The sequence below is a fragment of the Zeus faber genome, assembly GCF_960531495.2.
Source record: "Zeus faber genome assembly, chromosome: 9".
NCBI classification, from domain to species: domain Eukaryota; kingdom Metazoa; phylum Chordata; class Actinopteri; order Zeiformes; family Zeidae; genus Zeus; species Zeus faber.
In genome coordinates, this window is record NC_137197.1 from 4332362 (window position 1) to 4356285 (window position 23924).

At 42.1% G+C, this 23924-nt stretch overlaps 1 protein-coding gene across 1 annotated transcript in view; it reads right to left on the bottom strand.

Annotated features, from left to right (window-relative positions):
• arhgap42b (Rho GTPase activating protein 42b) overlaps positions 1 to 23924 on the bottom strand; it is a 133796-nt gene that overhangs the window by 43048 nt on the left and 66824 nt on the right. Inside the window, exon 3 of the mRNA XM_080007376.1 lies at positions 22295 to 22356. Within this exon, the coding sequence (XP_079863502.1) occupies positions 22295 to 22356 (62 nt within the window). The remainder of the gene's footprint in view (positions 1 to 22294; positions 22357 to 23924) is intronic.

The following is a 23924-nucleotide window of genomic DNA, read 5'->3' on the forward strand; positions in this document are numbered from 1 at the left end:
GCCCCCAGTCCGGTTTGAGCCCAGAAGGTTCTCACTGTGAGGGGGACAGCGCTAACCACTGCCCCCAATTTCTGCCCTTCTAATCAGGGCAGAAAAGGGCCCTGCAGCGGCTGGCTGCAGCAGGGGCCGATAAGCCCAGATATATCGTGTCAATTACAGGCCGCCTTCCGTCCAGGACGCCGAGTCCCTTTTCTTAGGAACACCGGCGCAGAGAAGCCGTCCAATCTCCCGCCGCCCCACCGTCTTTCCATGCGGAGAGATCTGACGGCATCGGAGCGACGCGGCGCTCGGCTTGATTCGAGGCGTTTGTTCTGCCGGTCGAGTGTGAGTGATAAACTAAAGGCGGAGATATATAATGCACCTATAATAGAGGATCCAATTTGGAGAGCCTCCCCCGGATCGACTATTAAATTTCAATTCAAGGCGGCATCCTTCCTCTCTCTCTCTCTCTCTCTCTCTCTCTCTCTCTCTCTCGAATAGAGAAGGAGAGGGAGATGTTTTTTTGTCTTGACCCATTAATCAGTTTTACGGTCTCAAAATAACCCTGCGAGCCCCGGAAAACAGCAGAGCAGAGGAATCCTTTAAAATGCACACCACATCCTGATCCCTGCAACAAAGTATAAATGAAAAGTGGAATTAGATTAAAATAATAAATGAATATTTTTTTATTATAGATATTTATATAAGAATGGAGTGTTGTTTTTATTGTTGAAAATCATAATCTGCTAGAATAATGGTTGTTTAAAGGTTATGATGGTTCTTTAATAAGGCTAAATATCCATTAAGTCGTGGACGGTTCAGCATGTTTCTCAGATGTTCTCTTGGATATTATATCATCCCTATTTGGATTATTATTGGATGGCAAGCGCTGGCATAAATATGGAAAATAACCACACCCTCTGTGGTGCAGGGGGGGACAGCTAGCAGCAGAAATGTATTGTGCGATATTGTGAATTAGCTTATATAGAAATAATTCATTTTAGAGCAAATCCTAAAATATTAAAAAGGAAATGCACCCTAGGAAGAAGTTCAATACCACTAATGTTCTTGAAGCTCTGATTGTATGACGCTACCTTAAAGAAAATTATCTATGAAGGACCTTGGTCTGAAGAGTTCTCAGAACTCCTGTAGCAGCTTCCCTCAGCAAAATAAACTGCTTATTACTTACTTGAGCAGTACATATACAGGGCTGCGAGGGTACAAGGCTGCAAGCGGGCGGCCCAATCGTCGGCTAAAAAAAGATTTTGAAGGATATCTAAAACTGAAATAAAAAGGAACAAAAGAAACCGAGAACACGACTTCCTCCCGTGTAACTTGCAGTTGCTTGTGTTTGCAAACATTTTAGAGATTTTCAAGTCGGTCGTGAGTCAGAAAAAGTTGAGTCTGGCCACCCAACACAGAGCAGGAAGCAGGTGGAGGCAGGATTCAAGAGATTCAAGATTCAAGATTTTTTATTTGTCACATACATATACATACTTCCATACATATATGCAGTGAAATGTAATGCAACGCACCCGGTGATAGCACACAATATGTCCTAGGAAAAAATAAAAAATAAAATAAAATAAAAAGTAGAAAATTCCTTTCTAATAGACCGACTAACTGACTCCTAAAACGTAAGCAGGGTCAGGGTCTGAAACGCAGGCAGGACTCACCGCAGGGTCAGCCAAGAGGTTTATTCATCATCAAAATAAAGGTTCTAATCCCACATTCATATCACAGTGATCCTGTGAGGAAACATCTGCTTCTCGATCTCATCACCATGCTTTTAGACTGATTGGACATCAGGTAGAAGATGGCTGGAAACATGGATTCATGTTACCATTCGTTATTAGTTATGAATAAAATATGATTTTGCGGTTACGGTTTAAACTATTTAGAATGAAAGTAAATTGGAGAAAGACATTTTGCTCCGTGTGGAATTACGAGGGAAGTGCTTTCAGATCTACGTTTCATTTAGGAAGGAAACTGAGCAACATGAGGACCTTGATCATTGGAGGGTTGCATGCCAGATAAAGAATACATTTGCATTTATAGACGCGACACCTTGCACACCAGGCCGTCCTGGAAGGAGGGTCCGTCTTTCCCTTTTCGAGGCTTCTTCACTTCTTATTTCCTTTGATTTTGTCACTTTCTTCTTGTCCATCTTGACCTAAATGGTAGTTTGCAAAACCCTCTGGGAGGATCCAAACTTGTGTAATGGCAACAGTTTAATGGAAACTCAAAATTGCAAATGGTTGCAAATGAATATTCTATTCATATTCACAACACTTAGGATGCTTGTTTATTTAAATCCCCGCCCCCTCCCCCGATTCTCTGTGATTTGGAAATTGGATTGTAAGCAGCACGGCGGAACAGCTGCTCTCAACGTTTTAAGATTACATACCACTTTGTGCTAATTAATCTGCAATAGGTGGATTTTTACATTTGGATGTGAAGGTTGGCGGTAGAATGGATTAGTTTCACTTTCAGGCTGGCAGGGTGCCCGCGTGCCCCCACAAACAACCTCGCCGCTACAGGATTAGATGCGTACGAGAGCGCCGCGCGGCGCCTGGAAGGATCCAGCAGAACTCAGCTTTTTCATTAGCGCAGTCATTTTCAACTGCTGCCGTGAGAGCTCACCAGGTGTGCCGTGAGAAATCCTTTAAAATATATATATCAGAAATTAGCTTTTATGTTGCAGGATCAAAATTGCAAAGCTGCACTAATTCATCTAACTCATCTGTTCCAGCAGAACAGCAGCTCTGGGTTCATCACGACAAGTTTCACCCTGAAAGTGACGACTACACACAGTGATGAATTGATATCACAACGACACAGTGATGAAAGGACGTTCGTGAGATTCGTTGTTGAACAGCGTTTTGTGTGTGATTTAGCAGCAGCCAGCCAACAGACCAGCAGACCACCAAGCCAAACAGCCAATAGACCAGCAGGCCAGCAAACCAACAGACCAAAAGACCAGCAAGCCAACAGACCACCAACCAACCAGCCAACAGACCACCAGACCAGCAACCAACCAGCCAACAGACCACCAGACCAGCAGGCCGGCAAGCCAACCAGCCAACAGACCAACAGACCAGCAACCAACCAGCCAACAGACCACCAGACCAGCAACCAACCAGCCAACAGACCACCAGACCAGCAACCAACCAGCCAACAGACCACCAGACCAGCAACCAACCAGCCAACACACCACCAGACCAGCAACCAACCAGCCAACACACCACCAGACCAGCAACCAACCAGCCAACAGACCACCAGACCAGCAGGCCGGCAAGCCAACCAGCCAACAGACCACCAGACCAGCAGGCCGGCAAGCCAACCATCCAACAGACCACCAGGCCAGAAAGCCATCCATCCATCCATCCATTTTCCACCGCTTATCCAGGGCCAGGCCAGGACCAGCAAGCCAACAGACCACCAGGCCAGCAACCAACCAGCCAACAGACCACCAGGCTAGCAAGCCAACCAACTAACAGACCACCAGGCCATCCACCCATCCATCCATTTTCCACCGCTTATCCAGGGCCAGGTCGCGGTGGCAGCAGGCTGAGCAAGGAGCTCCAGGCCCCCTTCTCCCTGGCAACGTTTTCCAGTTCTGGGTCTACCCTGTGGTTTCCTACCAGTTGGACGTGCCCGGAAAACCTCCCAGGGAAGGCGCCCTGGAGGCACCCTGATGAGATGCCCGAACCAGCTCAACTGGCTCATTTCGACTTGAAGGAGCAGTGGCTCTACTCCGAGCTCCCTCCGGATGTCCGAGCTCCTCACCCTATCTCTAAGGCTGAGCCCAGCCACCCTACGGAGGAAACTCATTGTGGCTGCTTGTATTCGCAGTCTCGTTATTTCGGTCCCTACCCAAAGCTCATGACCATAGGTGAGGGTTGGGACGTAGATGGACTGGTAAATTGAGAGCTTTGCCTTCTGGCTCAGCTCCCTCTTCACCACACCGCCAGGCCAACAGACCAGAAAACCAACCAGCCAACAGACAACCAGGCCACCAGGCCAGCAGACCAGAAAACCAACCAGCCAAAAGACAACCAGGCCTCAGGCCAGCAGACTAGCAAGCCAACAGACCAACAGGCCGGCAGGCCAACCAGCTAACAGACCACCAGGCCACAAAGCCAACCAGCCAACAGACCACCAGGCCACAAAGCCAACCAGCCAACAGACCACCAGGCCACAAAGCCAACCAGCCAACAGACCACCAAGCTACAAAGCCAACCAGCCAACAGACCACCAGGCCACCAAGCCAAACAGCAAACAGATGACCAGGCCACCATCCAGCAAGCCAACAGACCACCAGTCCACCAAGCCAAACAGCAAACAGATGACCAGGCCACCATCCAGCAAGCCAACAGACCACCAGGCCACCAAGCCAAACAGCAAACAGATGACCAGGCCACCATCCAGCAAGCCAACAGACCACCAGGCCACCAAGAGAATCAGCCAACAGACCAGCAGGACACCAGGCCAGCAACCCAATAAGCCGACAGGCCCGTCAGACACAGTTAAGCCTGAACAGACACAAGGGCAAACATCTGCCTCCTACTTTGCCAAGTGGAGTGCAGAGCTGCAGCTGTTCAGGACAGTTTACAGGAACAAAGCGGTAACAAGGAGGAACGTGGCATAAATTAGCCTGGTTTTAGAAAATGAACATGCTCATAGCATCTCTCATGAAGTTGTGAGAGAGCTCTAAGCAGCAGAAGGCCGGAGGATCCATTCCCAAGTAAGAAAGATGCTGAAGGAAGGATGGAACCTGTTGGGGCTGGACAGAGTTTATTCTGAAATAAAATTTAATTGAAAAAAGAAAAACAAAAAAATGGAAATATCAAAAATCGCTAAATAAGTATTTAATTATTTATAGTATTATGTATTCCTTGATTTGTTTCTACTTTTTTCTATGCTACTGTGTTTTTATTTACGGTTTTTTTTTGCACTACAATGCATCAACGATTACCATGACAAATTTGACAGATTCAAAGAAATGACCTTATGTACATTTATATACATTTTAATCATAATTTATTTATACACAACTTCTTGGACGTTCGCTTTTACACTTCCGATGTGAATTGTAGATAAAGACATTTATTGGATATTATCAAATTTTTCTATTTCCTAATTTTAATACTTTTATTACTTTATTTTAACTATTATTGCCTATTTTTGTGATGTGAGCTGCTATAACACTGTAATAACCCTCTGGGGATCAATGAAGTACATATCTATCCATCTATAAATCTAATGTTTTAAAACCTTAGTTAGATTCCTCAATGTCCATCACTTTACAGTTTTGGTCATTCACTGAAATGCACATTTGAGGGTCAGGAAAAGTGCATTTTATTTAAAATGTACATCAGGAAACAAATGCTTTTCAATGGCTGAGTTCAAATGAATTCAAACAATAACGATTTAGATGAAGACACGCAGCTAAAATGCAGAACAGTGAACAAGCACAAAGCACCGTGTCATGCAGCAGATTTCCATTTCAAAGAACAAAGAGAAAAAATGTAAATGCATTCTGTGTCTGATTTCTCCTGGAATGACACACAGAGTCCCCAGAATAAGAAGAGAAGCTGAACGTGAAGGGACACTTTTCAGCATTTCTATCATGCTGAATCATTATTTTTATTTATTATCTCCATGAATAAGCAGCATATATAGGGTTAAACATATATGTGTATATATCTATTTCAAATATCACCAAGATTTCATTACATTCATCAAGATGAGGACTTTAAAATGGGATTTTCAATTCTTAATTTAAGTGCAAATGAATAATGTAATGTATTATTTGTTATTCACATTGTCAATGACTTTCCTGCATTTGCCAAAAACCATAACCCTAAATAATGACATGTAATAATTTATTATTAATAATGAATACATCAAATTATGACAGCCTAGTCTTGGATCTTATATGCCTTTTCTAACATGTTTTCTAATGCCTTTTCTATTTGAATTAATGAATTTATTGATTATTATTATTCATTTATTCATCATATCCTGTGTATTTATAAATATCAGACCTGGTAGAAGAATTGAGTGTATTTTAAGGGGAAAAAAGACATTCTGTCCACAGTTTGGTACATCTGCTTCAAATAAGTGAAGAATTTCCTCAGAATGTTGGATTATCTTAAGACGTCTGAAAAAGAGACTCCCTCCCTGACAGAGCAACGCCGGCAACATTTAAACAGGCGGCCATGTTTTCTATTTGGCTATTTTGAACGTGCAGATGACTCCTTATTTTCTGCTGAGTCTCAGAATCCTTGGATGAGTGTGGATCCATCACTTCCACTGAACGATACGGATGTCAACCATCTCCTCAGGATCAATACAACACAAAGACAGACACATAATCAATAAGCGTCTATGTGCAAATAGGTTTCTATGTTCCAAATAGGAGAGAAATGCATCAAATCATTTTTCTTTAATATCCTACATCATCTTTACGTGAAAAGGCTTTTTGGTGATTTTAGGGTTATTTTATATTGTCAAGTTGTTCACAGTTTACTGTTAGCTTTATTTTCTGGTTTATTCTTTTAGTTTATCGTCAACTTTTGGTTGGTTTATTGTATATTTCCAAGTTTTTCTATCTTCTAGTTAATTTTTGGGTTAATTGTATAATTTGCCAACTACATATTCCCATTTCTTTTTTCTATTTTCATTCTTGTTATTTTATTATAATTGCCTATTTTTGAGGTGAGCTGCGGTGACATTGTAATTTTCCTCTGGGGAAAATCTATCTATCTATATCCAATACTATTTGCATTTCTAATTGGAGCTTATGCCGCGCTAAGGGGAGCTTGTAAGACAACCTCTGACTTGTGAAAAATCTAATTAAACAGGTTTGCTCTATTTTGCTCACGTGAAATGCACCAGCTATGTCAGGGGCGGAAGTTTTGCTTGTTTAATTAAAGGGAAATGTTTTTGGATTTTTTTTGTTTAATTGGTGATTTTTGTTTTTTATTTGGCTACTTTGTTTTTTTTATCTAATTTGACTATTGTTTTATAAAAATAGTAATGGCTACATTTGTAAATGTGACTATTGGTGTATTTTTTGTTTATTTGACCTCCGCCTGGTAACAGGAGTGGACAATCTTTCAGGTGGTTTTTAAACGTTTCTTCCTCTTCTGATCGGGGACCTGCTCCACCCTTCTCCCCCTTGACTTAAATCTCTGTAGAAGCTCGTGACCAGCAACCAACCAAAATATTAACATATGACAATACGAACAGTCTCACCAAAAAAGCAAAATACAAAATACAGAATTAGCACTGCTCATGAAAACGCCGCCTTTCTCCTTAAAAAAAAAAGAAAGCAGCCTCTGCAGCCTCATTGACGTGTTAAACACGTTAAGGAAAATATTGCCTTTATGGAGACGTTGAACCAGCTCCCGCTGCGGGGGCCGTCTGACCTTCAGGAGGAGCTGATTTGCGATCACTGTTCATTTAATTCGCCCTGAAGGGGAGAGGGGTTTGTGCAGTCTTAAACCTTAAATCTTTTTTCCTGCTGCAGGGACGACAACGACGACGGCAAGGGAGTGACTTCATGCTGATGCTTCTCAATACGTTTGACACACAGAATAACAGGAACACATTTGGTGGGAGAAGTCGCAGATTTACATTAAAATTACAATAGACAGACATTTACATTTAGTGCCGGGTAAGGATGCACAGATTTATCGGCCATTCATCAGCATCGGCCGATATTCGCCTTGTTGACTGCCATCGGCAAATAAGATGACATTTAGCCACGGCAGTGGCCGTGGTTTATCCGGTGTTTCCCTCACACAGGCTTTACTTGGGAGGGGTCGTCCAGGTATATTAACGCCCGCCAAAGTACATTTGGTGACCCGTTTTAGCATTTATTTTTTATAATCCATCCGAGAGAACAAGACCATCTCTGATTGATTTTAGAAGACGCGAACGCGGCTCTTTGCATGGACCAAGCAGGAAGTGATGCTCTGTTCACTGGAACTCGGAAAACATCGGATTGGCATCGCCTGTCGGCCAAATAGTTATTTCGAGAATGGGTATTGTCCCAGAATTTCACAATTGGTGCATCCCTAGTGCTGGGTGTCCAATAGGATTAGGATTGACTCGACCGGATGGACAGACAGGCAGACAAACCAGAAGGAGCGAAAGGGGTAGACAGGTAGACGGATAGATATTAGATATAGAATGACAGACGTTAAAGTGGCCTGTGTTGTGTCAGACTGTGACTGACCCAACAATGTGCAGAGATATAAACAGCAAAACATTAAGATATTAAAGATCTGAAATGGTTCAGTGCGTAATTAACTCCTCTGTGCTAAAAACACAGAAATAATTCAATGACTATTTCATAAATTAATCAGTGCATTCTGAGCAAACTTTCTGTTTGATTCCCTGAAAACCCTCCCAAAACCTCTGTGCAGCGAGGAGGTTTGTCATCCCACCCTCCATCATGTCAGCAAACAGCTCCACACACACACACACACACACACACACACACACACACACACACACACACACACACACACACACACACACACACACACACACACACACACACACACACACACACACACACACACACAGGGGAGGTAAATGGGTCAGTGTGGTGGAGTGGGAGCAGCCATGATACAGTGGGTTCTGAAAATAGATCAAATTAATTTTCCTCTGAGAGACGCAGAGAGGTCGAGCTCAATCCACAACCGGGAGGTACGGGACACATCCAGGTTATCAGGTCATTCTTGAGCATAAACACAGCGTTGTTTCATCACTTTTTCAGGGTCGCTGTACGTTGGCAGTTTTCCTTTTTATTTGTTTGTTCATGAGAAAGGTTTATTGCACGTTTCAGTTTCATTATAATCATATTTACTCATCTTTCACTGTGTTTGCTGGGAAAGCTCTTCAGATGTTCACAATTGTGACAATTTCAGAATTTAATGAAGTTTTTATGTCCTGATTTTTTATGATTGCTATGTCGAAATAAGTATTGTTTGTAATGTATTTACCATTGTTTCTCCATTTTCTGCCACTTTGTGTTTTAAAAAAGGTTTTCATAAATAACGCTTTACTTACAAAGCCATACAGTATAAGCTTTACTTCTATACTTACTAAGCGGGGGTTAGGTACAGTATTGTCGGACTCAGACGCTCATTAACTCGTCGCTCACTCAGGCACAACAATGGCCGCCTTGTTGCATCAGGGTCAGTGGGAAATTCCTCAGTTTAATGTCCTAAATAAGGGACGTGCCCCCACGCCGGCCCTGGTTCTGGGTCGCAGGGGAATGGCTTTCCGTCGCCGCGGGTTTCCAGGCTGCGCCGGACACAGGTTTAAACTGTTCCTAATGAAATGAAAACTCTGCTCTGGCGTCACGGGAAATAAAAGTGGCGCGGCAGAAAATAATGGAAAATAAGCCAAATGAGTCTCAGAGGTGGTGGCGGGGTTTAAAAAGGCTCCAAAGAAAGAAAGAAAGAAAGAAAGAAAGAAAGAAAGAGGAAAAAAGAGAGAGAGGCCTCAAAAGGGCTCGTTTCCAGGATTACAAAGAGGATGGATCTGTGGTTAAATGCTGCGAGAAATGAAATCTTAACAAAGCAGAAAATATTGTAAATACAATAGACGTTTGTATCTTTTGTGAGAAATTGGCTGGTCTAGAATTGTGTGTGTGAGATGATTCAACTATATTTTAAGAATTCATAACTTCAATTATTCGTCAACCTTAAATGATCTCAATTGGAAAATAGAAAAAAATAGAAGACAATCGAAGATTCTGGATAAGCTAGTGAAATAAGTAAGACCATCGGCTTCGAACGCGCCCGCTCTGAAAACACAAATTCCAACCTGGTTCCTCACATTAAGAATACAATGTTTTGTGAACTGTTGTATGAGATGATTTGCATTAAGTTGTCTTTTATTGTTTGAAAACAAATAATAAAGTAACCGTCTCACCACATGGGAAGACAATGTTGCAGAATTAAATTATATTTCTTTATTTATTGACACTGACTTCCGTCTGGCTAAATAGATGCCGAGTCTGAACCAAACAAAAGAGTCTTTAAATAATTAGTTAAACCCAGGCCCGGATTATGCATCAATCAACCAATGCATGAATCGATTGCGTTGTTCTGTTGTTTGTTTTCTTCTGTTTTCTGTATGACTACGGCAAAACCAATCTGCCAGTGGATCATAACATAATATGATCTATTGAATATATTAAATATTATATATATATTTATATATATATATAAATGACCCGTGTATAAGGGCAGAAATGTCCATAGACAGTGGACTGGACTACGGCACGTTGCCATGGAGACCGTCGACCTGGTTCCAAACATTTGTCTCTTAAAATTTTAAGCAGCTGCATCTTAATCTGTATTTTACTTACTTATAGTTCATGATCATAAAGTAAATCTGGGATTATTGTCTCTGAATGCAATATTGCAACATATCTGGGGAGACTTTGGGACATTAATTACAGATATTGACTCTATGTATGCAAGCGTATTTAATTAAATACAAATGAGTTTGGGACAGATTTCACAAATCCAATGTGTTGAGAGTAATAAAACTTGCAAAAGATTAGATTGCAAAGATTAAATTATAATAATTAAAAAGAAAAAGATGAAATTTTGTGGTGAAAGGTTGGGACGAAGTAGTATTTCCAGGATCATATTAAGCAGTCGGTCAAAATGGCCGACCAGTTATTAGTGGTGCCCGTAAGAATTTAACATAATTTATTATCATCATAATGATAATCCACTGTATATTAGATGTCTGATAGATGTTGAAGGCATCGACCTTTCACACAAAAGTTAAGTCACTGTTAAATAAGGGCTTTAAGTTCTGGCCTGTTTTTTTTTTCTCCTGCACCTTCTACTCAGAGTAATGGATTTGGAATTGGTGAAACTAATCCAGCGCTGAATGTTATTGGCTTTCACAGCTACAAATAACCAAATAATGTGAATGTAAATAATGTGAATGTGATTTGTAGAGGAAAGCAATTAACTTCAGCTTTGATTTTGCAGACAAGTCAGCAGATAAATTAAAAGCAGATTTTCACCACCGGAGGTTGCATGATAATCTGTCTTTTAAGTTGAAGTTTTTAAACTGAGTCAACTTTTACTTTGTTTATGCTTTATTGGAAAGGAACATTGTATGCTCTGCTTTTCATCCTCTCTTTTCTCTCATCCTCTCTAATTTTTATTTTTTTTTTTAAACGGTGTGTTCTTCCATTCCGCCTCACTCTAACAAGGGGCTTGGTTTCCACCCTGTTCAATTTGGAAGGTTATGGAACATTTTTATGGATCATTTTCATTTTGCAACAGCTGCTGTTGTGCCCATTAATGCATTTCTGAATAAACAGCGAGGTGGACTACACTATGCACCACAATTATGTTGAATAACTATAATTTTCCACCATATTTGGACTTTTAAGATATCTTCTTCTGCACTTACAAAGACAGTCATGCCAGTATAAATGCCTCACGATCATTACATCTGTCCATTATTAATTTCAGAAGCATATTCTAAAAAAAGATCCAAATTGAATTCCCTACAATATGCACCGAATATTATATATATCAATATAATTGCTGCCCTTTTGGAATTCGAATGCATTTTCTCCAGCATTTACAAAGGCAGCCATGCCCACTGCAATGCCCCACTCTAATCAAATTATCCATTAAAAAAAAAAAAGTAAACAAATCGTAACCTGAACTGTTATTGTTCTGACTTCAGGTGTGACATTCAGACATTTTCTTCCAAATTCACACTCTGTGACCTTTTCACTCCGACCATTATGAATAAAAAGAACAGGAAGGAAAAGCTGCACATTGTCCACAAAAGGGTTTTTCTCCTGGAGGGATTCAAAATCGCTGTAAAAAGTCCAAACATCAGGTCGATGCCCTTCCACGGCTAAATGCCATCCAATCTCCGCTCCATTCTCTAACTCTCGCTCTGTTGTCAATGGGGGAATACAGCAGGATCCTGCGTAAAAAGCAGGAATTGAATGCACCCCCTCATGGAATTACCCACTTGGGGAGCCACCAGCGAGCGCTATGGCGAGACAACCAGACAAAGACCCCTCTCCACGAGCCCCCGGTGGACTGGGCCCCCAGAAACCGGGCAGTGTTGTTACTATGGGCACCACTAACAACTGGCCGGCCATTTTGAAAAGACATTCTGGCACTTCACAGACAATTCGTGAATAGATAAACAGAAAATAGATTTACTTTAAATTGATCTTCATTTATTTTGCATGGTTTGAGTTTGGGCATCTGGGCTCTACTGCTCATCACTCCCAGTGAGGTGAAGAGCAAACACACACTGAGTGAGCTGGAAATACAGGAGTGATGAATCCCCCCACTGAATAGAGTGGACGCAGGGGAGGGGGAATCACAAAGCAGCAGGCAAGGCAGGCAGCAGAGCAGGCAGTAAAGCAGCCGGCAAGGCAGGCGGCAAAGCAGACAGGACAGGTGGGATTGGCTGGTTAAATTAGCCTGGGCCCTATAAAGGTGTGAAAGCGCGCGGTGCCGTCGAGTTAGCTCACTCACTCACTCTGTTTATCCCGAAATCTCAACAAAATTTTAATATTCGTGGATGTATTTTGCTAATAACCCAGGGAAAGGGGGAGACGCACCAGGTTTCATCTCGCTGGCTTTGCACAGAGGCAGAAAATCAGTCTGTGACTCTGGTCTATTTTTGGTCCAGAGATCTGGTCCAGATGTGAACATGACAGTGTTGGGGGCGTTTGGAGAGCAAAGAATTTCTGGAACTGCAGTTGTAAGTTCACACTCTCCTGCTAACTGACACTTAGCATTAGGGCTGCCCCCGACTAAAGACGTCATTGTCGACTAGTAGCCACGTTTACGATATACATTTTAATAATGTAAATATACGTTTTTGGGGCATCAGAAAATGGTTTGAGCTCCAGGGCTGAGAAAAAGTATTATAACTAACATTGTTAACACTGTGCTAGATGACAGATAAATACAAAACCTAATAACCAGCCTTTAAAATATACATTCAATTTACAAGCGCTGCACGCACGAAGCGAGCCGCCTGTAAATTACCCTAGAAAAAGTGCTTCAAAAGCTGTAATGATTCTAAATGTGTGGCAACCACCAGCAAGGGGACTGAGCATTTTGTTAACTTATCAGTACCACCAACACAATAACTTATAACCAGCCTTTCAAATATAAATGTAATTCACGGCGAGCACACAGGAAGCGAGCCGCCTGTTAATTACCGGCAAAAGCCGCTCATCAAAAGCTGTAATGATTCAATCTGAACAACCAGCAAGGAAAATTGTTTAAATTGTTGTTAACATTTATTTCAACCAGCCATATAGGTTTTAAGGTTAATTTTGCCAAGGATCAGCTCCTGAATGGAGCTTTTTTTATTTCCTTTCCCTGCGACCAACCGACCAATGAAAAACTTGCTCGACCAAGACTCTTCTCGTCAATTAACATTTGGTCGACTATTTGGGGGCAGCCCTACTTAGCGCTTAACAAGCTGCTTTTCTGATCATTACAATTTTTTTTTTTTAAACCATGCCTGGCGCCGACGACATCTGTCCCCTGCTAACCATTAGCAGAAATCTACAAATATATGCACCACCTGGTGCCGACACCAGGTGAAAGCCCCTGGAAAGACATTTCACAACATTTCAAGAAATCCTTCCTTTGTTGGGAAATAGAATTATATTAACAAATCACATATTTAACACTAAAACTAATGTTAATGGAGTTACAGGGAAGCAGCTGCACTGTGAAGCAGAACTGTCCGGTCGTTTGTTCTTCTTGTTCCCTGGCCCGTTTCACTGCAGCCAGACGCTCAGATAACAAGACTCTGGAGAGTCGAGGCCGATTCCAACCAACACCGGGAAACATTGAGAGAATTAAAATGTTCTGCTTCCTGTTCCCTGACACGGCAGCGTGCACGGCCTTTCACGTGCACGGAGTCGGGCCGCCTGACCTGCGTATATAAACTCTGGATACGATGCCCCATGCGGACGGCGTTGGACTGTTAAAGCCGCTCCAGGGCACATCAGAGGCTCTGCTCGTGATCACACACATCTCATCTGCACGCATCACGTCTCCCCAACTGGTTCTACATATTAAACAAACCAATCGCAGCCAGTACCCTAAAGCAGAGCGTTTCAACCTGGGGGGGTCACAACCCCACGTGCTGTCACTTGATATGAACACACAGGGTTCACGGGGCATTTCTGAAACTGATACCCTTCTATATTTGAATAAAATATTAGTTGAATAGGATAGGTATAACTATCTCTCTATTTATCTATATACAGTATCTATGGATAACTATCTATATACAATATCTATGCATAACTATCTATATACAGTATCTATGCATAACTATCTATATACAGTATCTATGGATAACTATCTATATACTATATCTATGCATAACTACCTATATAATATCTATACATACTAAGCTCCCTCTGTGCTCTATGATTTCATAAAAGCAGCCAATGCGATACTCAAATTCACGTGAAACAGTTTCCTAATATGTACTGTGGAATATCTGAACTTTAAACAGTGATGCCAGTTTAGAAAGACGATTAATAAAGATCCTTATTCTTCACCAATCTCTTACTTATCGGCCTAAACAGGAACTGTGTGTTACAATTCCTGTTTGAAATTACTGCCGCTGGCTCCAAAATGATAATAAAAGGAAGAAAATGAACATTAATCTCACTCTATAATAGTTGTAGAACTTTGGGAGCTAAAAACGGAGTCATGGGCCTAAAAAGGTTGAGAACCTCTGATCTAATAACCTGCTGTATAAATGTCACAACCCAAAGCCTCCCCTTTATCACACTTTCTTCCACTTTTTTAGTCGTGCGTCCTTGTTTTAAAAAACAGTCATCTCAGTTTAGAAAGTGCAGTGAGAAAGATTCTTATTCAGCCTTAATCTGTTGCTTGTCCGACTAAATGTGAAGTATAAAATGAGTGGTTCTGGCTCCAAGATGACGGTGAAAGGAAAAGAAGAACAGAAGAACTCTCTACTGCTGTTGTCGTGAAAACTGTGGGACCTAGTGTGGTTGAGAACAGCTGCTGGAATGTCGCTCTGCATCCACGTCACAGCCCAAAGCCTCTTCTTTACGACACTTGCCATTATTTTAGCCATGTGACCTTGTCTTAAGCTGCTTTCACGCATGCACTCTGGACAATGTCCAGATAATCAGCTCTGAACATTGTCTGGACTTGCCAGTATCTGGACAATAACCTGCTTTGTTTACACATACTGCTCAATCGGACATCAGACAGACTTTGTACTAGGGTGCTGGCTGTGTCCGGTCCAAATGTTTGGCACATTTGCGTTCACACATACAGCTCCTCCGGGTAATATCTGGATCATTTCAGGGTTGCGGTGCATGTATGAAAGCAGCTTTAGTTATAATCACGCGTCTAGGCGGCTCTCTACCTGGAGCAGCCGTCCTGTACCTCGGAGCAGAACCTGGTAGAACATCTGCTGCACGCGGTGCTTCTGTTGACGTCGGCATCATTGATACATAACGCAGCGAGTCGGCACTAAAGTTTCCCCGGATAATGTGTTTTGCTGCTGCGACAACAAAAACACGTCAAATGGATGTACGGTGGCCTTGCCCTGCAGCCGAGATACACCAGCAGAGAGAAAACACCACAACAACAAGCGTAAAATAAATTTCCAGAGAAGTCCATTGATGTGCTGTTAAATGAATGAGCTGGCCGACGCAAAGTCAGAGCAATTACTTTCCCAACGAAAAGTTTCTAATCTATCTTAAAAATACGAGCGGTGAAAACACTGGACGGCCAGACGATAAGCGTTGAAATGACAAAAGTCACTTTCCTTGACAGGTTGAGGCAGTGTGTGCCTCACAAACAGTTCACAAAGCAATGAACTAATGAAAAAGAGAATATGTGTATTAGCAGAGCAGATTGATCTCACTAACCCATCTATTTTCATTGTCTATTTTGTAAACTTTTAAAATAACCTCTTTTGTTTGGAATCCAACTTTCGATTCACATTAAGTAGCAGTTACTCAGCGTAACATGAAAAACTGGATCAATTGGAAAATATGGATCAAATCAAATCTCAGAACTAATGAAAGGAAAGTGGTTTTGGATTTCGGATGGTTTTCCCATCGGTAAGAGAGCGATTTAATGACATAGCTGACATACCATGACCTTTGAAATGAGTGTGTGTGTTTCAAAAGGAGATCGCTTAACACAAGTCAGTTTGTTTGTACAAGAGCAAAGACAAATGTTGAGAGGTGTGACGATATAATCTGTCCTTTTTTCAATTTGTATTCGTCTATACAGTGATACCTTAATGTACGAGTGCACTAACATACAAGTTTTCCGAGTTACGAGCCGTCGTTCCGTCGATCTTTTGTATTGATTTTCGAGCAAAAATGTCAGTTAGGAGGAGCGAGCTTCAGGTGCCGCCGCTGGTTGGAGTGGCGAGCGAATCTGGCCAGCATCCAGCATCCCGCGTCTCACTCCTTCACTTCACGTGGTTACCTGACCATGGAAGCATCTCGTTTTGTGTTTTGTGCAGTTATTTTGCCAATTTATTTTTTCTAACCATGGGCTCTAAGAAAGTAAGTGCTGAGAAGAAGAAGCGGATGATGTCCATTGAATTAAAGCATGAAATCATAGAAAAAAAAAAAGTTTATTTCTTTACATTCTCTTTTATTATGTTTTCCTCAATAATGTTAATTATAAATACATTTTTCTTATTTAAAAACATGTAACAAAAAACAATCGGGCTGGTTTTTGGGGGCTGGAACGGATTAATGGCATTTCAATTCATTTCAATGGGGAACATTGATTTGCTATACAAGCAGATTGAATTCAAGCTCTGTCACGGAACAAATTAAACTCGTAAGTCAAAGTACCACTGTGTGTGTGTATATACACTATTCACAAAAAGTTAGGGATATTCGGCTTTCGGGTGAAATTTCAGGATGAGGCTAAAATGCACTATAACCTTTACAGGTGAACTTAATTTGACCTTCTCTAAACTTTTGAATGCACATGTCCAACTGTTCAATGTTTCAGTACTTTTTGCACAACCTGCTGTTCTCTAACAAGGAGCTGAACGGCAAAATTCACAACAGGTATTTGATCCATGAATCGACCAATACATTTCCTGGTTCAATTAGAATTGGTATTTAAACAGTCCTCTTCATCATGCTGTTCACATTTTGACATCATGAGACCAAGACAACACCGAAAAATTGATCAACAGTACCTCGCCATTTTGAGGTTTCAAACAGGATGTTCTCAGAGGGAAGTCGCCACTGAGCTTAGAGTGTCACAGAGTGTCATCGGCAGGTTGCAACAGAGATACAGAAAGACTGGAAGAGTCACAGAAAGCCATAGAAGTGGACGTCCTTTGGCCACATCCCACACTGACGACCGCTTCATTGTGAACAGTGCCCTGCGCAACCGCATGATGATGCCACTCAACTCCAGCCACTGTTGTCACCAGACGAGCCTTTGGTGGTGGTGGTGGTGGTGTTACAGTGTGGGCAGATGACTCTAGTTAATACAGAACTGCCCTACACTTTGTGAATGGTACAGTGACAAGCCCATACTACCTGAATAACATCATTCATCCAGTCATTGTGCCCCTGCATCAACAACACAGGCCTCATTTCATCTTCATGGACGACAATGCTCCAGCTCATGGAGGTGGCATCATTAGGGAACGGCTGCTGGAGACTGGGGCACCTCAAATGGAGTGGCCTGCACTTTCTCCAGACCTGAATCCCATTGAAAACCCATGGGATCAGCTGAGTCGCCGTGTAGAGGCTCGTAACTCTCTACCCCAGAACCTCAATGACCTGAGGGCCCCCTTCAAGAAGAGTGGGGGCCAGGCCTCAGCAGACAATAAGTCGACTTGTGAACAGCATGAGATGTGGTTGTCAAGCTGTAATTGATGCTCGAGGGCACATGACAAGTTATTGAGACATTGACATTTTTTTGTTGTGGTAAACCCACCACTGTTGTTGGCTTTTGTTTGAGATGAGAAAATCACCATTGCATGCTTCTACTTAAATGCCCTACTTTCATGATATAATAGCACTGTCGCATGAACTTTTTACCTTTTCCATAAATTTCACCGAAAGCCAAATATCCCTAACTTTTTTTGAGTAGTGTGTGTGTGTGTGTGTGTGTGTGTATATACATATATATATATATATATTCCTTAGTTCTAAAGACTGCAGGAAAGAGATTAACTTTGCAAGCAGCCGAGCGTAGGGTGTGAGAAGGTCAGAATCCCGACAAGAGACGCAGCACAATAACTCTTCGACGCAGTTTGAAAGGGGAGAAGTGACAGACGCAAGGAAAAGGAAAAGGAGAGAATTCAGGATGGACAAACTCAGAGGAAACATTTTCTCAAGGCATGTTAAAGCCAATCCAGGCAGGAGACGCAGGGGAAGGATGTAGGCCAACTGTATCACAGTCGTGTAACAACTGAGTGTGCTGCTGCCTCAGACGGCTTCAGAACTCAATGAGGACACGACTCCACTGTGGTGTCACTTCTCTTATCCAATTCTGCAATAGTATAATATCGTTTAGTAGCCTACAGCATACGATAGCTTGTGCAGTATAGTGTGTATAGCAACTTTAAGTATAGTATGTATAGTAGCCTATAGTATAGTAATGTAGTATATTAGTCTTTAGTCTAATCTCCCGATTAGGGTGCTTTCTGTGTGGAGTTTCCATGTTCTCCCTGTGCTCACATGGGGTTTCCTCCATGTAACATCAGTAAGGACTCGACTAAAAGCATGTAGAACAACTCTGGCAGTGGCTAGTTCGGCAGGAGCTGAACTAGAATTGAGAAGTAGGGCGACACCTTCCCTCCACTAGTCTGGGGGTCCATCTTGGGCAAGTGATAGTACCCCCTTAGCCCCCCTGCCTTGGGTCACAGGCCAGGTGAGAGGACTGGCGACCCTTGCCTGTACCTAGCCTCGATCGGACACTATGGATTGCTACACCCAAAACTCAAATCCTATACTTCCATGGGCGGGAGTCCACAGGAGCAACACGGTTGCAGGCACCCGTACTGCGGCAGGACAGTGGGGCCATACTCCCTTCCCTGCAGAGCCCCGGACCCTGATGCTGGAGAGGAGGGCGGCGAGTCCCGAGTTGGTGTCTGCTAATCTCGCATCTCATCGTAGTCTTTAGTGTAGTATATTAGTCTATAGTTCTATAGTAATGTACTGGGAAGAACATTCAGGCTGGGAAATATACAGCAGCACAAAATATAGCCCCAGTCAGGCCACTTTTTAAGCAGGGGGCTGGGGGTCCTCCACCAGGAAATTCTTATTTACAAAGATACTTTACATACTTAATTTCCTGCATTCTGGTCATTTTTTGTGCATGTGAATCACAAACTAATGAGCCAACAACTGCTTGGTACAATGTTCTGTAATGAACCTCAAATAAAACCAAAGGTGTCATCAGTCCTGAGTCCTGCGACCCCCTCCCGCTAATTGAGGGAGACATCTAGGTCGAACATTAGCTTCCACACTTGTGAATTCTAAACAAATGAATACAGCGGTGGCATAATAGTGAAGAGCTTTAAGCAGCACTCTACTTATTTCTCCACTCTGATTTCCATGACTGTGTGCCTAAACGCAGGCCAAACAAGCGTTGCTTCATGAATTCCAGGTCCAACAGAGGATCCAAAAAGCAAAGCAACTGTCCAGTCAAAGTAAAAAAACAAAACAAAAACAGTCTATCTATCCATCCATCTATCTATCCGTGCACGTATGCGTACGGTTGTTTTTGATTAATAAATGTTTATTTTGATAAAAGATCCTTCACTGATTACAATGAAGGATCAACGGTTGTGCTTGACAGTTTGCGTTATTGTACTATAGCACTGCTGCAACTAGGAACACTGGTTCAGAGGCCTGACTGTGGACCAGTTAGCTGGACAGGCCACCGGGAAAACCCCCAGTGCTCCCCATGGCAAGTCTGGGCCTGGTTAGCTGTTATAACATAACATAGTATGTATAGTATAGTAGTATAGTATAGTATAGTACATATAACATAGTATAGTAGCGTATAGTCACCTATAGTAAAGTATAGTCGGCTATAGTAAGGGCTGGGCCGGTTATTTCATAATATTATCGAGCGATTGACGGTCATCGATGGTCACAGACAAAAAAAATGTCAATCTCCAGTTATTTATGTTTTTATAAATAGTTTAATGGATGCTTAAACACCATATGATCCCTCAAAAACAAAGCCGACAATACTTCTCCCTGTGACGATCTCTGAAGTGCTCCATCTCTGCAACACAACAGCTTCGGCCTCTAGTGTGATGTATAACATACGGTTGAGGAGAATCACACTGATTTAATAAACATATTATTTAAAATGAAAAAATTATTTTAAATTATTTAATCTAATAAATGCTGTTTCCTCGGGTGAGGACGGTGCTGACTTGCTGATAGCGGAGCTGTGAGCGGCCGGCGGTGCACCACCACCGGACCATATGGACCATATCCATATCAGTCATCTAATGCTCATTCCACCTGTTGCCTATTCCGTCTCCATGCTCCAGGCTCCAGGCTCTGATGGGACTCACCAAGTTTTGTTGATTGTTTCTCCATGTGGGAACTTCTCTGTAAAGGCAGCGAATGTGTAAAGATGCTGCGGAGCTGCAGCGAACAGTGTGGGTTAGGGTTAGCTACCCCCCCCCCCCGGTTCTAAACTTGAGCTTTAAAAATGTGAATATATTTGAATATTAATAATAAGGAATACAAATTCCAATGAGATTATTAAGGAATATCTGTAGCCCTGATAGGTTTTAAGGCTCATTTTAAACCTCGTCATCAAAATGTCTCACCCCTGTCCATGCATGCCAGGTGAGCCTTTTACACAGAACGACGAGGACGGAATAAAGGCGCAACATTCCTGCCTTGAACAGGCTGTGTGAATGGGGTATATGTAATAATAACAATAATAGTCTAATAATTAAAACAAAAACAAGACAACTATAATAGATTAAGATTAAACATTAGATTAAGATTAAACATTACAAGCTTTATTCCCCTTTATTCTGTCACACACACACACCGTAACACATGCATTGCGTGCAGCTACAGGGGCCGACACACATGCAAATGGAGACCGTGAAATGTCATTTCCACCTTCCCCCCCAGGGAGGCCTCTCCTCCCTTCAGGGGGCAGGCCAGGAGTGATGGGCAGCTTCCAGCGCCCGGGGACAAACTTCAGATGATGCTCTTGTGCATGTTTTTAGTGGGGGATCTTAAGATGATATATGGAGGAAACCCCATGTGAGCACGGGGAGAACATGAAAACTCTGCACAGAAAGGCCGCTTATAAGGAGATAACCCTCCGGAGCGCGGTGCCAACAGCGGCCAGGGCGGGAATCGAACCTTTCCTGCTGTGAGGCAGCAGTACAATGCACTGTGCCATCATGGCACCGAAACACTTGGAGAATGTAGGCAACGCTACTATCCCAATACTTCTTGCACTTATATAGTACGGTATAGTATGGTATGCTAGGAACAGTATAGTATGGTACAGTATGGTGTATTATGGCGTAGTATAGTATTTTCCCTTCACAGTCCCTGTGGGGAAACTTGCATTTCAGTGAACCACATAGAACATCACAGGACAAACACGAGTAAGAAAAACAAAAAATAAAAACTTTTCACGTGTCGTCTCAATTTCTTTTCTTCTTTATTAATTTCCTCTGAGATCCGGTGTTCTCCAAAGGCCCCGTGAGCCTTCTTGTTTATCTCACCTGCATCGTTTCATCCTCCTCTCCTCCTTTTTACCCTGTTCATTAATAAATGCAAACAAATAACCCTAAATAAAGGAAAGGGAGCGACTGAAATCAATTTCAGTTCTATTCATTATCTTCACACACAGTGTCATTCTATGTGGTCCCACTGTTTGTATCCATATCGAATATAAAACTGTGGATATATATATATATATATATATATATATATATATATATATATATATATATATATATACGTGTGTGTGTGTGTGTGTGTGTGTGTGTGTGTGTGTGTGTGTGTGTGTGTGTGTGTGTGTAATAAACCACATCACTTCCTGTACATTATTTCCCACCAGTGAACCAACGAGAAGGGACAATGGCTCTCACCGTCCTTCTGTGTTCAGGGTAAATCCCACTGAAAGTTAATAATCTACCACAAGGAAAGAAAACATTGCATGTGACTTCAAAGGAAGCTGAGAAAAGTTTAAATATTAAAACATAACTAAATAAAACTCACCAGGCGTCTCCTCTCTTCTTCCATCGTGCTCAGCAGCTGCGAGAACTCCTTGAATGACTGGGCTGAAATATTAAAAAGAACCAACACACAAAAAAACACTGTGAATCCAGGCTGTCACCAACATGACACTTTAGGTGCCAATTAATTCACACACAATCATACAATTGTTTTTTGTTCATTTCATGCCACTTTCATGGCATAAGCTTGTAACAGTGTAGTAACACACCTTTGGAAGAAGAGACATTTATTGACGTTGAACATAAAAATTTGTGTACACAGTTAATTTGCCTCAATCCAACAGATGGAAACTCAGCGGCCTCAACATATGCACTGTCACCCTGAAATTATCCGGTCATTATCCTGAAGAGCTGTATGTGTGAATGCAAATGTCCCAATCAGTTGGACCGGACATTAAACAGACTTTACCCAGCTAGCATAAGCACGAGCGAGCGGGCGGCCATGTCGTGTGTTGATAATCGACACACCCACTTGCCAAGGGTGAAGAAGAGTCATCTACCTTCGTGCGGATCTTCATGCACAGAGCTTAGCTGCTTCGTATTCCTTTCTGCTTTCCATTATATTCCTTACTTGCTCGCTTTCGTTTATATTGTGGATACGTCCAAATACATGGAGTATCAACGCAAAAAAATAATCACAATAACTGATAGGGTGTACTGTAAACCTACAGCGTCACGTCCTGGCTCCTTTACGCTCTACCCAGGCTCCACCCCTCATCTAAACCAAACTTTTCACGGTAGTGTAAACGCGTCTGACACAGAAAATCTCCGGTTGTGAGCTTCATGCGTGAAAGGGCAACTCCGGACAATGTCCAAAACTGATTATCTGGACATTGTCCTGAGTTCATGTGTGAAAGCGGCTTAAGTCACACTGTATTTGTTGCAACATTTATAGCACTGACCTCAAATTCCTCTAAAATAGATGGATGGATTGGAAACATGATTGTAGAATCTACCAATTTGATAAAATAAACCTGGTCAGTTAAAATAATCGCGTTTAGGAGACAATTTCCTGACAGCATGTGGTTCTCTGGACCAGAAGTATAGATGTTTTTCACTTTGTGAATCAAGGGATTAATCAGACACAGGTGACTATGAAAACCTGGAACATTTGCCTAAACCAGCTGATGTCTCGGCTCCGGTTCCGCACTCCCGGTTTTCTGTCCAACCAGGAAGTTAATAGTGAATTCACTTGGTTTTCCAGGTCTGAATAATAAATAATAATAATAAATACGTTTTTTAAAGCAAAAAAATATTAAAATATATATAATATACAAACATATTTCTTTAAACCGTTTAAAATGATCACGAGTAATCAAATCATAAATAATGCTTAAAAACGCCTTAATTGTTTCCCTTAGCCCAGTTATTCCCTATGGATTGTGCCAGATGGGTGGGGTCAAGGGTCAACCTAAGGGTCATTCTGTTGGGGCTGCCGAGTGGTGAACTTCGGCCAAATCTATTTTTGTCAGTATGCATGCTGTGTCATCCAGTTGGGGTCTGAGTCATAGGAGTGATGTATTCCTTTCCCAGGCAGATAAATCCAGCATGGCATCCGTTCTGCCTCATCCTGCAGTGAACCATGTTGCCGAGGCTCCAAAGCTTCATTAAAT